Source organism: Neophocaena asiaeorientalis, unplaced genomic scaffold (assembly GCF_003031525.2).
Source record: "Neophocaena asiaeorientalis asiaeorientalis breed wild unplaced genomic scaffold, Neophocaena_asiaeorientalis_V1.1 scaffold174, whole genome shotgun sequence".
In the NCBI taxonomy this organism is placed as follows: Eukaryota; Metazoa; Chordata; class Mammalia; order Artiodactyla; family Phocoenidae; genus Neophocaena; species Neophocaena asiaeorientalis.
Window position 1 is genome coordinate 1982425 of NW_020174922.1, and position 16236 is coordinate 1998660.

The 16236-nt window shown below is 34.9% G+C and overlaps 1 protein-coding gene across 4 annotated transcripts in view; it reads right to left on the bottom strand.

The window, feature by feature from the left end:
- NFIB (nuclear factor I B) overlaps positions 1 to 16236 on the bottom strand; it is a 230145-nt gene that overhangs the window by 4423 nt on the left and 209486 nt on the right. For 2 of the 4 annotated variants that reach the window (XM_024760491.1, XM_024760490.1), the window contains exon 11: positions 10122 to 10210. The exons of the other annotated variants lie outside the window; for them this stretch is intronic. In XM_024760491.1, coding sequence (XP_024616259.1) covers positions 10122 to 10210 — 89 coding nt within the window. The remainder of the gene's footprint in view (positions 1 to 10121; positions 10211 to 16236) is intronic. 4 annotated transcript variants of the gene reach the window in all.

The window sequence follows — 16236 nt, forward strand, 5'->3', positions numbered from 1 at the left end:
AAAATATATATATATACCTGCCATACTAGTAAAAAGAGAAAAGAATACAAGTACTTCATGGAAAATCAGGCACAAAAAAAAGCCCCAAATATTTTGACAACACTTTAACACAAAGCAGAATTCACCCAAGTGACTTCTACTCTACGTACGCTCTAAGTATATAATGAGATATTTCATTAAAAATAAAATAAAGTTAAATAAAAATTACAGGAAAAATTAATACATCTGATATCATGGATCATATTTTCATGTGATTCTGATCAAATGTATGATGTGGCTGCCGCCCCCCCCCCCACCAAAGGAAAGAAACAAACAAACAAATTACTTTGACCTTAAGATGCATTAATGGTAGGTGATGGTACGGCTTCATTTTATACTGATCAGACTATCTCAGAAGCATTGTGTTTCTTCTAGGCATCGATCTTCAAGAGAAACAAACTCTATGGCATTTCTTTGGTGAAGAAACTCACCAAATCATGTCATTTGAGGAACATTAAACGGAAACAGGGAAGACATGATAGTTGAGTTGAAAAGAAACATAGACTTGTTCCATACGGTTCAGGTAGACAGAATTAGTGTAAAGGCAGAAACTTCCAGAAGATACCATGCTGAGGGCCTACTATGAACAAGGTGCTATCTTGGGTGTTTTACATATGCTATGTCACTTAATTTTCTCAACGAACTCTTGAAATTGCCATCATTATCCCCTTTTCACAGATGAGAAAGTTGAGGCTTAAACTCATCCAAAGTTACCCACCTAGATCTCAGATATGAATCAGTTCTGATTCCCATGGCCATTTAACTATTATACTGCTTCCCTGGGAAGTGAGACGTTGACCAAACATTCAAAAGAACTTTTGAACAGAGTCTCCTGAAGGCAAAATGTATTTGCTTCAGGAGACAATGAATTTCCCATGCCCCACACAGCTGGCTAGTGCTGCAGCAGACTTGTGGACAGAATATGTGATCCGTCTGGGTGATCTAGCAAATCTGAAATTTGATATATCTATCTCCTTTGAAAACAAAGCTAGTTGAGAGTGACGTTATGGTGAGGATTAAGGAGGAAGAAGATACCTCCTTCTTCTTTTTAAAAATGATACACTATATATTTCTTATCCGGGACAAACTGGATAAAATGGCTAGTCTTTGCATCTACAAGGAGTAAAGAGACTCTGTACCTTTCAAAGAAAGAAACTGAGAAAACTCCTCTGGACAAGTCAACATTTGACTTGGCTGTGCTTTATAAAAATTATGCATTCTGTGACTGTGTATTCTAGGCCAAAAAGGGTTGGGTCCTTAGCTTTTAACTTGGTACCCACTCAAGAACCATGGCGTACCAAATAAACATATATGGAGTCATAAGTTTAGTAAAGAACCAAAGTCAAAGGCTTCCTTCAACTATTCGTCCTGAAATAAAAGCTAATTGAAGAATGGCAAAATTCATTTATTACTAGTCTGTGTGCATCTGATAATGGGTTGGGCAACCCATTTGTCAAACATTTTATGAAATGTCAAAGTATCCAGTGTACTAATACTTTTCAGGGGAATAATCGTATCACCCATTCAGATTTTACATACTGATTTAATCATAAGACTACCATATTTGCTTTAAAGATAGTAAGTACTCTTTTAAGAAGCTTAAAAAAATATTACGGGAATGAAACACCAAGAATTGTATATATTCATACATACCTCAACTGTACCAGTAGCCACATTACTTATAGATAGCAATAAAATAAGCAATGGCCCAGAAAGCATGGAAAATAAATTAAATAAATACCTTAATTTAAAAGCAGGATTTGCCCTTAATTCCACTGTACCTGTTTCAAATACCCCCAAGAAGGAAAGTTTATTATTTCCTTGGCTAAACATTTCTAATTTTGTTACTATAATATGAACACACAGGTATTAGTATCTCTCCCAAAATGCACAATAAAAAAATTGTCCCTATTAATAGCTAAAATCTACCTGGAAAAACCAATCAAGGGCAGGCTAATTAAGTATTAAGTTAGAAACCATGCTGTCCTGGATGTGTGCATTTGGACTGGCGGCTTATTTCAATATAACACAAATGCTGCAGACTGTGTCTTATGAAAAAATGCTCCATCAGACCAGGGGAAGGAATATATGGGTAGTATTTAAGTACCCATATGTTTAGGAATTATTACATAAATTATTATACATAAAGAATATATCTAAGAATTCATTAATGTATTAGAACAAAGAAAATGGTACTTATTGAATATACTGGTTGCTAGCACTTACCTAGTGTGTGCATTTGCCAGGCACTGATCTACGTGCTAGACCTACTTTAAAGCTTTCGATCCTCATAACACACTTACGAGAAAAGTACCATTATTATTCTGACTTTACAGATGAGGAAACTGAAGCTGGGAAGTTGTGTCTTGCTCAACCCCTGCTGCTGTTAGATTGTAGAAGCCAGGATTTGAAATCTAGCAGCGTGGTTCTAAAACCTACATTCTTACCCACTACACTTCACCTAATCTCCCTCTTCCGTGAAACACACTACTTATATTACTAAGCAAGAATTCATATTATCCTTGAATTATACAAGAGATTCTATGAACTGAGGCCCAAATCATTTAGGCACACTGAAATTCCCAAAGAATATAACTTTTGGGTCCAAATTTCAACACAAATACCTGTATTTTATTTATCCAATTCCAGATCCTTTTCAGCTGAAGGCAATATTTACCTTTTTTGATGTACATACAGACGTGGCTGTATGTCAGTTAACTTGCTTGTTGCGTTCCACTTCTGATGCAGCTAGACTAGAAGTGAAAGTGCTTTACACAGGTCTTGGGTTTCTTCAATTTATTTCCCCCATTTTTAAGTATCATTATTGCCATCGGAATGATCCTATTTGCGTGTAAAGTGATTTCTAATGATTATTACTATTTGTAACAATCTGTATTGGAAAGCTCCCTGGCCGGCTCTTACCTAACTGCAAAGTACTCTTGTGGGCTCTCTGAGAAACACCAAATATCATAAACTGCAGGTGTCTCAATGGAATTATTCTAACTGCAAGCAACAGCACTTCATAGTAATGAAAGAGAAACATATCTGTTCCTTAACTAAGTAGGTAAATAGCCTGCTTTATTGCTACTCCTTGGGGACCAACGATTTTGAAAATAACATATCCAATCGGTAGGCCATCAAAGCTCATTAATTTATATTCAGTTGTTTCAGGTGGGTTTTGTTATCAGGGCATGCTGGATTGTGTGTTAACTTTACTATGTGTGAGTACTAGCATTTTCTAAATAAAATAATGGCATATGCCAGTGAAATATGTCATCCAATGCAAAGCACAGGGCAAGAAGAGCCTTTATGTATGGGGCCACTGCAGCTAATTACCTAATGTGTACATTATAATGTCTGTACTCTTTTAGTAAACAGCCCTTACAAAATCCTAGAAGACCCTTCAACAAGGCAACCTATATACTTGAAAGTAATAAAAACTTATTTCCTTAAAATGTTTACTTTAGACATAAGTAGGAAAAATACTCTTCCCCTGAACAGGCCAAATTAAAAAAAAAACCCTAAAAACTGTGTTCCATATTTTTCATGTTTTAGAACTGAAAATGGAAGATAGAGATTTACTATGAAGATGACTAATTGTAAATAAATTACAGTACACAGACGCATATGTATCTAACAAGCTATGTAGCTGTGTGAGGTTTTAGTCAATTAAAAATATAGAATTATGAGGCTCAAAGTAGCGATTTGATCTCCTCCCACAGACTGCACCACAGCGGAGAATCCTACGTGTGGATTTCCATCCTCTTTCTCTAGTCTGTATTCCTTTCTATCCCTGGGCTCCTTTTCAGTGCTATTGTTACAAGTGCTACAGCTCCCCTTATTAGCATATGTGAGTCTTCAACAGCAGACAAAATTCCCTACAAAAATAGTGCTTCCAAATAGTGCCTTTCACTAGAGAAAATCACCCAAGGCATACCAAATTAAATAGAAATGTAAGTTTTATACAAAAGCAGAATGTGATTCTTTCCCAAATGATTTTCATTGAAAAGCAAAAATCAGTGTTATTTGCACAATTTCACCTCTAAAGGACAGAACTTTTTTGTCTCAGAATTCCTAAGCATAAAATCAAAAATGATTAAGGAACTGAACATGTTTTTATGTTATGCCTGCTACTCTGTTCACATGTGCAAAAAAACCTTCCTTCTCATAAAACAAAAATTAACAAAGGAGAGAATAATTGTAGCTGTCTGCAATTTCTGAATATTCAAAATTTGTGTTCTTCAATTTCTTGAACTTTTTCTCCTTTTGTAATTTGTCATTACGTTTATTATCACGTTTACTCATTCATATGCTTTGTTATCTCAGTAAATATGACTGAAAATTCACTATATACCTTCTAACAGCACTAGCAAACATGAGAATCAAAAAGTAAGTTACTAAAGGGTGCGCTGGCCACTGACAGAGCTGATTTCTCAGGGAACTAATACATATGTAAATATGGTACTTTCCATGAAACATCTTCAAATCAAGGAGGTGTTTAATATACTTCTTTCATTGCAAAGGGTTAATCAGCAAGGTTTACATTTGGGAATTTTCGGCATCATGTTCCTCCTTCTCCTGCAGTACAGCCAAAAATCATCTGACAGGAAACGTAAGATTAAGTTTGTCCTACCTAAGCGAACAAAGAGTGCTCTGAACAGGCCACTGGTTTACTGCAGAGCGGGAACTTTTCTAATCCTGCTGGAATCTGCAGCGCTGCTCAGAAAATATCGCGGAAAAAGTTGTTTTCTTTCCTCTAACATCTTGTCTCTGGGTCATCCCATTTTGGTCACACTGCAGATCCTGCTGCTTCTCCCATAAAGGTTAACTTAAAGCTCCAAACATAATCATGTGGAAAATGGACATTATTGATTCCTATGGTCCATTGTTCCCCTATCCTAAGTCCCTGAAGTTCAAGTTCAATCTGGAATTACATCATGTCTGGTTTCTCCTGGTTACCAGACGGCTTGAGACGTGACCACGGCTACAGAAAAAACAAACAGCCTTCTTCACGCTTCGGCTCCCCTATCGATTCAAACGTAAACTTTTTTTCTTTCTCTCAAGTATGCTTCAAGTATGGAGCATGGTTAATTTAGAGATTAAGCTCCAAATTAGATTATCTAATGGCATCTTAATGGATTGCTGACCCATTTCCTGTGGGATGGCAGCATGCAAGTCTGGCTGGAATACAATTAATTTCTTAGGAAGTCTTCTGAAGAGTTTCCTAGATAAAAAGGAAACGCTGTGTTGTGCAAATCTTTCTTTACAAACGGAGAAAGTTAGGCAAAACTGCAACAAATCCCAATGTATTTTTCAACAGCCAGATTACAGATACTGCGTGTGTGTAAACACCAGATAAAGATCATTTTTAAGAACGATCACATTTAAATTTTTGATTTCATAACAGGTACAAGTAACTTTTATGTAAATGGAGAAGTAATTCTTTTAAATAGAATATCCAAGTACAAAGAACAACGCTACTTAGCAGCCCTGGTTCCCAAACAATGGTCATGTGCAATTTTGGCTTTTGCAACTCCCCTCCTTGAAGGGGATTCTTCCATTCATCTACCTTATCAGCATTTCTATCATAGTCCCAGAGTGGTTCTAGGGGCCCAGAATGGTGTGTAAAAAGTTGAACATTTTGAACACACTTTAGAGCTGACAGCTGAAAAGGAAATTCAGCACTCTGAGAATAAAGCTCCCCCCAGGAACTCCAGGAACAACCCAGCTGTTGTACTGTAGTTATGTGTCAAGATAACAAACTGAAAGCAGGAAATGCTAACCTAGTGAATTTGTAGGGATGGTCTAGGTATAATGTTGAAATACAGGTTAACTATTAGCATTACGTACAGCCCTTTAATTACATATTACCCTTATCATACATGTGCCGCGTGTATACACACATGTGCACATGTGCACACGCATGCACACATACACGGCACACATATACATATGTTTACATACAAACATAGTTTGCACCACAATACTGAAAATTATTTTGTTTAAATATTCATTCTTGAGTCGTTGAGGACATATATCTTACAAAGAAAATTTTATGGACAAAGCAGTGAAAATGGTACATGGTTGAGGACAGGGTTGTGCAAACAGGCTTAGATGTATGAAATGAACGCTATTACTCCTTCTTTTTTTGCCCTCCTTCTCCTGACCAACCAGATTCAAATAATCTTTACTGGCTGCTAAATTTCTCCTGAGAAATCAAACAACTCTCTAGAATTGCAGTAATAAACGACAATTTCTTACAAAAACATGTGTAAAGTAACTACAGAATGAAGTATTCAACTCATAGAAAGGAACTGCTAACACATGTAACATGGAAAATGGCTGATAAAAGTCTCTTCGGTGCCATTCAATTATGGCATCAGCAGAAACACAAAAATCCCTCCAATTATTTCAGTAAAATCTTCGTTTATTCATTATTTCAGAGGCTGAGCAAATGGTTTGTGTAAACATATCCTTCAGTAACACACACATGTTTATTTTAGCCATCTGAAGGCTGCTGCTATGTTTATAGAAGCCATCAGACACATACAGCCACTCACTTGTGGCTTTGCCTTTTCTTGAAAGGGGTGAAGAGGGAGAAGAGGGAATGAAACAATAAATCCAGTTTCTCTTTTGCATAAAGCACTACCTCCAACGTTTTTAAATAACTTCTGTTTATGTTATTCTTGGATTGTCCTTTGGCTTTCTTGTTCATTCAATTATATTGCTCTTTCATATTTGCTAGTACAAGCTATGTTCTGGCTATAGTTTCAAGAAAGAAAGCCAGTTAGGGAGTTAACTGCTGTATTTGTTTATACCCACATAACTCACATATGTAGCAGTGTAATTTGTCCACATCAGAGGACAAAGCACAGACACAACAGTACCCTTATGAACAACATAAGCAACTCATCATCACCTATTACCCGGCTAAGAGCTGAGCCCCTCCAGCCTCAAGCAGAAGTAAGCCCTCCACCAAGGGATTTCACTCTGGGTTGACTGCAGTACGTGACCTTTGGGTTAGAAAACAATTCACATTTTCAAGACGCAAGCAACACACACACACACACACACACACACACACACACACACACACACACACACACAAATGGCTCACAAAATTCTAAGGTCAAAACAACAGAACACCTTCAGGGTTGCAACTTAATAAGTCTGTGAAAACTTTCCAACGGAGTCAGCTTTGGTTCTGAAGAGAATGTTTATACATTGGGGGTGGGGGACGTGTGGAGAGGGAGGAGGGTGGAGGAAGTCTTCCAGTTTTGATTATACTCACTCAGCTCCCTCAGCACTGCCATTTTCAGCCCTGAAGAAGGAGCTGCTTTGACATGGAAACACCTCTACAGAAGGATGGGCACAAGGCAGAAAAGGGGGCGACCATGGACAAGTGATTATACGAAGAAGGTAATGGTAGCAAACAACTATCAAAACAAAGCAAAACCAAAACACCTTCTTTGCTTTGTCCTTTGCTACCACAAAGTCTCCGGGGATTGCCTTTTGTTCAAAACAAAAAGCAACAACCACAACCAAAATAACGTGATATTTTCTTTATTCCATTAGGACAAAGGCAAATGATTTAATTCTCTGGTTGAATAGATAGACATTTCTCATGTATTCTTAATTTATTCAGATCATTCTAAAGTTGCAGCAGTGCCCTGAAGATTTTAGATGTCTGTTATCTGCCTTAAAAGTAGTAGTGTTACAGACATTTGTGATTTCTTTTTTCAATATCTTTTCTAGGAAAAAAAAAAACTACTGAGTTTCCTAAATAACTATAAGACACACACTATAAACCATGAAAAAATTACGAATATGTTATGCCACAGACATGACCTATTTTATGATCAAATATGGACTCCACGTGTGCCTATTTTTGATAAGTATAACAAAGCAAAGCAAATTCCTGTCGCATCTGAGCACATTTACTCTGAACTGTATGATACTCGGATTTTAAGAACGGTGAGGGTCTGTATCAGTCACAGTGTGTCTGGGACTGCCCACCACAGAGATTCAATAAATACCTGTTGAATGCATGAACGTGACGCCTGCCGTTATCAATTATGTGCCCTCTGAATCATGATAAAAAGGGAAGAAACAAACCAAAAGCTACCTTCATCAAGCTTTTTGAAGCACTAAGGCCATTCTATATATCATGGTCTGCTAATCCAAAAAAATTATTTTTGAGAGAGAAAATAAATCTTAACTACATGAATTCCCTTTTTTTTTTCTGATTATGACCTGAAACTGATGACCACACCACTTTTTCACCAAGAAGATGATTTGTAAGATGAACAATGCTCTCCTAAGAACTGAGTTTAGTCGTCATATTAATTCACTCCAATACCTGTGTTCTGTGGTGATTCACTGTCCACTCACCTTTTCCTTTTGGGGGTAACAATGTTTGAGTTGAAACATCACTACGAACTAGGTACAGTTATAGTTTAAGTCTTCAATAATTTATATCCTTATTTCACTTTAATGTACTTTAGCAATACTACCCAATTTTAGATAAGTAAATGTCAATCAGTAATCCACAGATTGGGAAGTTCACACAGCTATAGCTACATTTAAAAACACAAGTTCTTTCCATCTGACTTGCAATTTTTTCTAAATATGTTAGGCTTGTATGTAGAAATGGGCCACTTAGCCAACCAACAGAGCATGGAATATAAGGATAAATAAAATTAGATCCAAACATTGTGTTATCAAGTTGAATCAAATTAAATTTTAAAATACTTACTAATAAAGACTATTTAAATAAACAGTTTATCTTCTTTCATTGAGTTTATCTTCTTTTTTGTAAGTATATATTGTATTTTTTCCAAATGGAGCAATAATATAAGCTTCGTGGAAAAAAATCAAAATAGGTAAAAATGTACACATTTTAAAGAGGATGTTATACTAATCTTTAAAAAGAGGAAAAGTCATATGGTATTCATTTCAGGTAGTGAATTAATAAAAAGTCAACAGGCTTTTAAAACAGAATCCAACTAATTTTCTTAATTTTTACCTAAGAAAAAAGTGGGCATTTCATTAATTTCATTCTTTGAAACTTTACTCTTCAGCAGTTTCTATGAAGCATATGGAGATGCGCAGCACTTTTACAACTGATACCCAAGTATGTACTTTTAACACAGGGACGCTTAGTAAAGAGAGGATGACAGTCATAACACAGTTGGAAAATTATGTTGGCTCTACTTCTGTTGAACTCCTTATGGGATTACCTCACTCTCTTCTGTAAATTTTTATCTCATTACATAAGATTATACCATGAATTTTAATCATTTAATTTGTCAATTTGACACAATTTATTCTTTATTGAAATAATTCATAAGAAGCTGAATTAGCACTACTTACTTTCTAAAACCAGTACGTGAGACAATATCAAAACTGGTTTCGAAAACGAAGTTTTAGAATGATTTTCTCAGCCAACCAAATAAAGTCAGCTCTCCGTGATTCACATCAATGTATAAAAAGAAGTTAAAACTTTAAACAAAATTCCTTCTCTAGCTATTGATTCCAACAATCCCCCCACTCCAAAATTCATGAGTGTTGCTAATAAGAGTTAAATTGACTGATTTGAAATTTTTCTTTTAGTTAGCTTTTCCCCTCTGAGAGGGGAGTAAATGAATAGTAAAATGGCTTAAAGTTAACAGTAAAGAAAAAGAACTGAAATGAGAAGAATCTATAATGTGAAAACCCCATGCTTTTTCCTCAGACAGCTGAAAAAAAATCTTCCCTAAAATTGTGATTTCATTTTTCAGTTCCTAAAATCTAAGTGTCAAATCCCCTCCTCCCCACCTCCCCCCACTATTATAAATCGTTTACAACATTTGACAGCACTTAGGAATTCCAGTCACCAATTAGCATATGCTCTAATCTCCAATTAATTTGAAGTTGCATCTAAATGAGAAATAAAGGAAGAGGGTAGGGAGAGAAGGACGATATAGCCAAAACAACTAAAATTTTAACATATATATACTTTCTGTAAAGCTAGTTAGAAACAAACACTATAGCTCATGTAATTTTAGGTGTAAGTGTAGGGTTGGAAATAATTAAAATGTTACCTTTGCCAAGTAATTCCCAATGTATCCTCACTGGTACTGGGGTATAAATGCCTGCCGTTTTGATTCATGGTCCAGTCACAAATCCTCAGCTGTCAATTGAAACCTAGCAGTCAGATATGGATCGAGCAGTACTACAGTTTTTAGTATTTAAATGAACACATGCAAACTAGTACCGTACATGGCATTAACCTTACTTTCCCAAGAGGCAACTTAAAAAAAAAAAAAGAGCAAAAGAAAACCTTACTCTGAAAAGCAAAATTCCTAGACTGTTTTTCAGAAAAAGCTATTGCAATATGCTTCTCTATTAATTAAAGCATACAAGAGAAATGAGTGCTTAGAACATAACAATTAGACATTAATTAGAGTACAAAATGTGCTGAAATAAAAGCAAACGTTAATGTTCAATAGAGAGAAATATTTTAGAAAAAAAAATTTTTAAAGCTTTTAAAAATATGTAACATACCAAATAATCTGCACTGAGTAAAATAATCAATAACTTTTAAGCATGCAGTTTGCAAAACACAGAAGACATGCAGTTTAGAGGAGAAGGGTCCCACCTTATGAACATCCTCCCTAACTTACGTTTAGAAGCATCAAGGGATTCAGTTTTAGATGTTTACTAATTTTGTTTTATTCAAAGTGGCCTTTTTTTTTTTTTTTCAGACAGAGTTGATAAGAGTTTCTACTTTTATTTTAAACTCAGAGTAATGGCATTGGAAATACTTTACCACATCTGAATAGAGTGAGGAATGCGCTGAATACAAGCTGAAACGAATTCTTCCCAGATCTCCAAATCATCAGCTCTGCCCTTCAGAGGTTGTTCCAGTAACCCTATCCAGCTCTGTTTGGTTAACAGCTGCCCTACAGTGCTAGCAGATTTATTGAAAAGATATATTGCTTATTTTTATCCTTAAGAAAGTAAACTTATCTGGCTTTGGGGGGAAAAAACACACTAGAAAATCATGGGTTTTAATCTGTAGAGAGCTATGCTGTAAATTAACTGAATCTTGCATTGAAAAGATGACTTATTCAAAGCAGTCCACTAAACCTTGTTTGCTGCTTTTCAGTAAGAATTTCTAGAAGATGATGATTGGAGCCAAAGTCCCTTTAAACTCATGATTAAGTTATTTTAATCCTTTCTGATAACATTATGGCTAAAAAAAGAATTGGCTATTAAGAATCTTTTCCTTTTAGACTCTACTTTCTATACACTCTAGGTAATAGTGATTCTGGAGTTTCAGAATATTTGGTTTTGCTCATTTTTCTACAGATCTATGAAGCTCCAAAAACACCACCTAAAATTCCCCAAACATGTATTTTAATTATACTGATATTTCAGGTAAAAGTAATTTTATAAATTAAAGAACTGAAAATTAATTAACCAATCAATTAATTAACTAATTAAAAAGCTGAAAAAATTCCCTTAATGTAGACAGATAGATAGGTTGAAAGATATGTAGATTTTGCTTAGAATATATGTCATAAATAAGCCATATATCAGTAAAGAAATTAAATTAGAATGAAAAATATTCTTAAAATGGACCTTAATGCTTGCATAAAGGAGGAAATTTTATGGCAAGATTTTTAAAAAGTGCTCAAAATGGAGCATCTCATCAGAAATGCAATGTGATGGGGCAATTTGAACAATTATTTCTTCAGTAACAGTAGTCAGTTGGCTCCTTCAAAGTATATTCTTTTCAAGCAATACTATGAAAACAATCTAAAAACAGTTCAAGAAGCTTGGCTTCGTATAAAGATTACCTTAAGGACCACTCATAGATTCTGCTCTAGTCCTAGTTTTGAGTCAAGTAAACATTCTGAAGAAGGGAGGCAGAGTAGAGCAGAGATCTAGGCAGAGCACATGTTAATTCTGCTAATAATTAATTTCAGGTTAGCTTCTATGAGCCTCTCAGGTTATATTGGAGAAATTTTCATAAAGAAAAGCTATTTTCACAAAGCCAGGTGACCTAAATATCACTCACTGATTGGCTTGTCTCCCAGACAACTGGAGACACTGTTGTCTCCTTGGAAGAATGCATATGTAAATCAGTTAGTTTTTTGTTTTTCATGTTGCTAATTTTTTGTTTGTTTCTTTGTTAATCATCCCTCCAAAATGTCAAGAGGGCTGTCTTTGGCCATCCGTTGAACACTTAAAATCAACATACTTTTGGACTTTTCTCTCCTAACAGTAGTCTCAAAGGGATGAAACCTGACTACAACTATTCATTTTCAACCATACTTAAGGTACATATGATCAAAATATCTTCTCCCAAACAGATAATTATGCTTAAATACAGAAAAAATGATCACTGAGTATATTTAACAATCTACATGCCAAAGAAATGGGCAGGATATCAATTAGTATTGAATTAATTTCCTTTCAGTTACTGAAAATATAAAATAAAATTTAAATTTATTTAGATTGTGGACTGGCATTATCAACATTTCCAAAAGTTTCTGAGGAGAAGTACTTATACCTGCTTATATGTTATAACTTACTTAACCAGGTTACTTGACCAAGAGCCTTTGAATTAATAATTAACCTCTTGATTAAGAAAATTTTAAAGGTGATCGTGTGGACAGGGGAAACAATAAACAATTAAAATAGAAACTGTATATTCACTGAAATTTTTCATGATACTAATTCCTAATGAAATCAATTCCTAAGAATCTTGTTTGAATAAGATAGTCCTGACTCAGCAAATTTTGAACAGATTCTCAGGTGATGAAAGGTTAAGTGTATTTAAGCTTCTTTTAGGAACATGTTAAATATTCTCAGTATTAGCATAATTCAGAATTCCTAACCAAAACGGATTTTACTTTAGACTTTAAATGTTTAAAATAATAGGTGATAATCTTATTTAAGTTTAGGGTAGTGATTCCTCAATTTCTGTCCTGTGAGAGGGTAGGTGTTATGTAATTTAGCTATCAATTCTTTTTTTAAATTAAATTTTAAATCTTTAATTTTAGGTGGTACATAAATACATGCCTTTCATTAACATAAAAATTTTCTGCAAAGCTTCAACAACGCCCTAGTGATTTTTCCAAGTATTTTTCCTCAAAAAATAGGGAGATACTTTTTCCCCCTAGAGTAATCAAGTTTAAAACACCAGGGGCAAAGTCGTTTAGAAATTTAGTTTGTTAAAGTTGTGTTTGTAGCAACTCGTACGTTTGTAACAATACAGACTTTGACAGATCTGGTCATATGCACACCCTCACAGAAATGCACACATATAAATAATTTTAATTCTTTAATTTATATGCATCCACAAACATGACATAAGATTGTCTAGAAAATTAAGGTAAATTTTATATTAAAACAATTATGCCCAGATTTCCAAAAGCAAACAGAAGGTGAGGTAAGGAAGTTTAAGATTCTCCTTCAAAAAAGCTATGAGTGAAGGGATGGGGTTGAAAAAATCCAAACTAAGAAAGAAGTGAAGGTAAAGTTTTCACTGCGTATGTTCTTAAGATGATGTCCGTAAATTCTCTGGAATGAGAACCTTGTTCTTAGCCCAACTCAATGAGTTTCAGAAAAACAAGCATGGGGACCATCTAGTTTCCCTCAAAAATCTGCCCAAGGGGAAACACCTAAGATCTGGATCATTATCCTTGCCTACCCGACACTCAAATATTCATGCAGGTAGAAGAATCAACATTGCCTGTGATTTCAGAATAAGAGTTTGTTTATTCACATGACTGGGCCTCCATTGTTATTAACACGGGCTTTTGTTAAATGCCTCACAATTAGCTTTGGGAACAAAAGAAAGAAGGTAAGAAAATGTTCTACTTTGCTGGACTCAGCAAACAGTACTAACAGTCCCTTATGATGACAACAGCTTTCCGTTGAACCAATAAACCATTAAACTGTAAACAGAATAATCAACACAGGTAAATTTATCTTTTTGCTTTTCTTTTTTTTAAGCTTACAGGGACCCTCAAGGGAATATCTTGAAAGGTGTGTTTTATATTCTTTTAGGTTTCTTCATTTCTCCAGATAGCCCCCAAAGAAACAGATTTTTGGGGGGTGGGAGTGCTTTTGGGGGTGGGGTGATTAAAAAGATTAATCCTTCAGGATTCATATTTTCCTCTTAACTCTTAGATTAGTTGATTTTTATTTTATTAATCACCTGCCAGAGAGCAAATAAAATGGCCTCTGAATGAAAAGGATGTAGCTTTACTGAACAAACAAAATGGTCAAGATAAAATTGTGATACAGGTGGAGCATGTAAACATATAAAAATGAAAAAGATATTCAAGGTCATCCTGGTACCTTAAAGTTACATCTAATATCAATTTCTGAAAACCGTGCTTCTTGATATTTAATAAACACGGTAGGATTAAGTTAAACGGGTATGCATAGTTCATGAACTAAATAAACACTACTGACCATAAATCATAAGAACTAGAAAATGAAAAGTTTTTTTTTTAATTTTTAAATGGAGGTTACTTTCATCTGTAAAATTTAAGATTTCAGGGGAACTTGGAGATCATGTAGTTCAACCTCTTCATTTTCCTTTCCAAGATAAGAACAGGACAGAAAGGTTTAAAGGCCTGTCCAAGGTTAGACATGTCCTGTCATGTCACTAAAACCACACCTCCTGACTCCTAATCCCTGTTTCTCTCCCACGACACAAGTTTGCCTGTCACTATTCTTTTCCTACCCTACTTTTCATGTGCAGCTCAAGAATATTTAAGGCTAAAATGTCTATAATTATAACTCTTCATAATTTCCTTTATTTCCCTGATTCTCCTTAGATCTTCTGAAGTTAAAAATTTCAGAAAAGAAAATTGTCTCCCTTGTGATTGCATTGACTGAAATTTAAGGTTACAGCAAACGATTTTATTTTTATGTTCTCTAGAATAATTTATCTGGATATTAGCCTTTGATACCCAATAAAAATAAGTGAATGAATGAATGATAAAAGACAGACTTTGGAAGGTTTTTTATTTATTTTTTTTTTTTATTTTAAGAACTAGCCAAAAAGCTAAACATTTGCATAGCCATTATTTTGAGTGAAACTTCCTTTAAATGTGTTTCCTTTCCAGCTAGCATATGTGAAAGGTGACCTCTTATCCATTTACATACCTACCCAGAAGTCATGTGATAGGGTTTTACGTCAAGCTGTCAATTATGATAACAGACACAATAAGAACAGCCCAAGTGTTGATAGCCTGCTTCCTGACTTTATTGAAAAGTTTGTTGATAGTCTACTTGTGGCCTTTCAATTGCTTGCCTTTAATAAAAGACTACCTTGCCAGTGGTTTTAAGGTACCTAGCTTTGGCTTTGCCATTTGTCAGGACAAATACTATAAAGGGATTTCAATGAATGTCTTAGATAAACAAACATAAAACCGTACAGAGGCAACGTCTTAAAAAGGCCATTGGGTGTAACAGAAATTTTTAGTGTCGTGAAAAGTCCTTTCAAATTCTAGTTTCAAATTTTTATCAAGAAAAGTGTTGAAAACATTTTCATAGAAAGTAGCCCAGTGATTGAAATTGAAATAAGAGCATCATACAATCATGCAAGAGATGTAACATGCGGAAGCCCGGGCACCAGTAAAATCCATGCAACTGTGAGAAGTAATGCAAGGGCTTGAGTTGATCAGCCCACTGATTCATTAGCTCTAATAATAAGTAGCATATATAGTCAGGAGATTATAATTTTGAGATTATGAAAACAAGCCTTGTATTTTATAAACTAGAGCTGACTTGACTTTGTTGTCTCAGGGAAGGCAAAAGTGACCTCCCATTTGCTCCATCTCAAATCTCAAATCGATATCAAAGGTTAATATGTACCTTAGCCCAACTCAATGAGTTTCAGAAAAACAAGCATGGGGACCATCTAGTTTCCCTCAAAAATCTGCCCAAGGGGAAACACCTAAGATCTGGATCGTTATCCTTGCCTACACGACACTCAAATAGTAATAGTATTTGAATAGTAATCAATAGTAATTGATATGAATAGTAATCGAATTACTTCGAATACTAATCTTTTATTTCCAAACAAGAAGCTTCTTAGCTACAAACTTTTTTTCCAACTTGCAATAAGGGTTTTGTAAATATGTTGTACTGATGTATAACAGTAAGGATTTATACTTTTATTATGGCCTT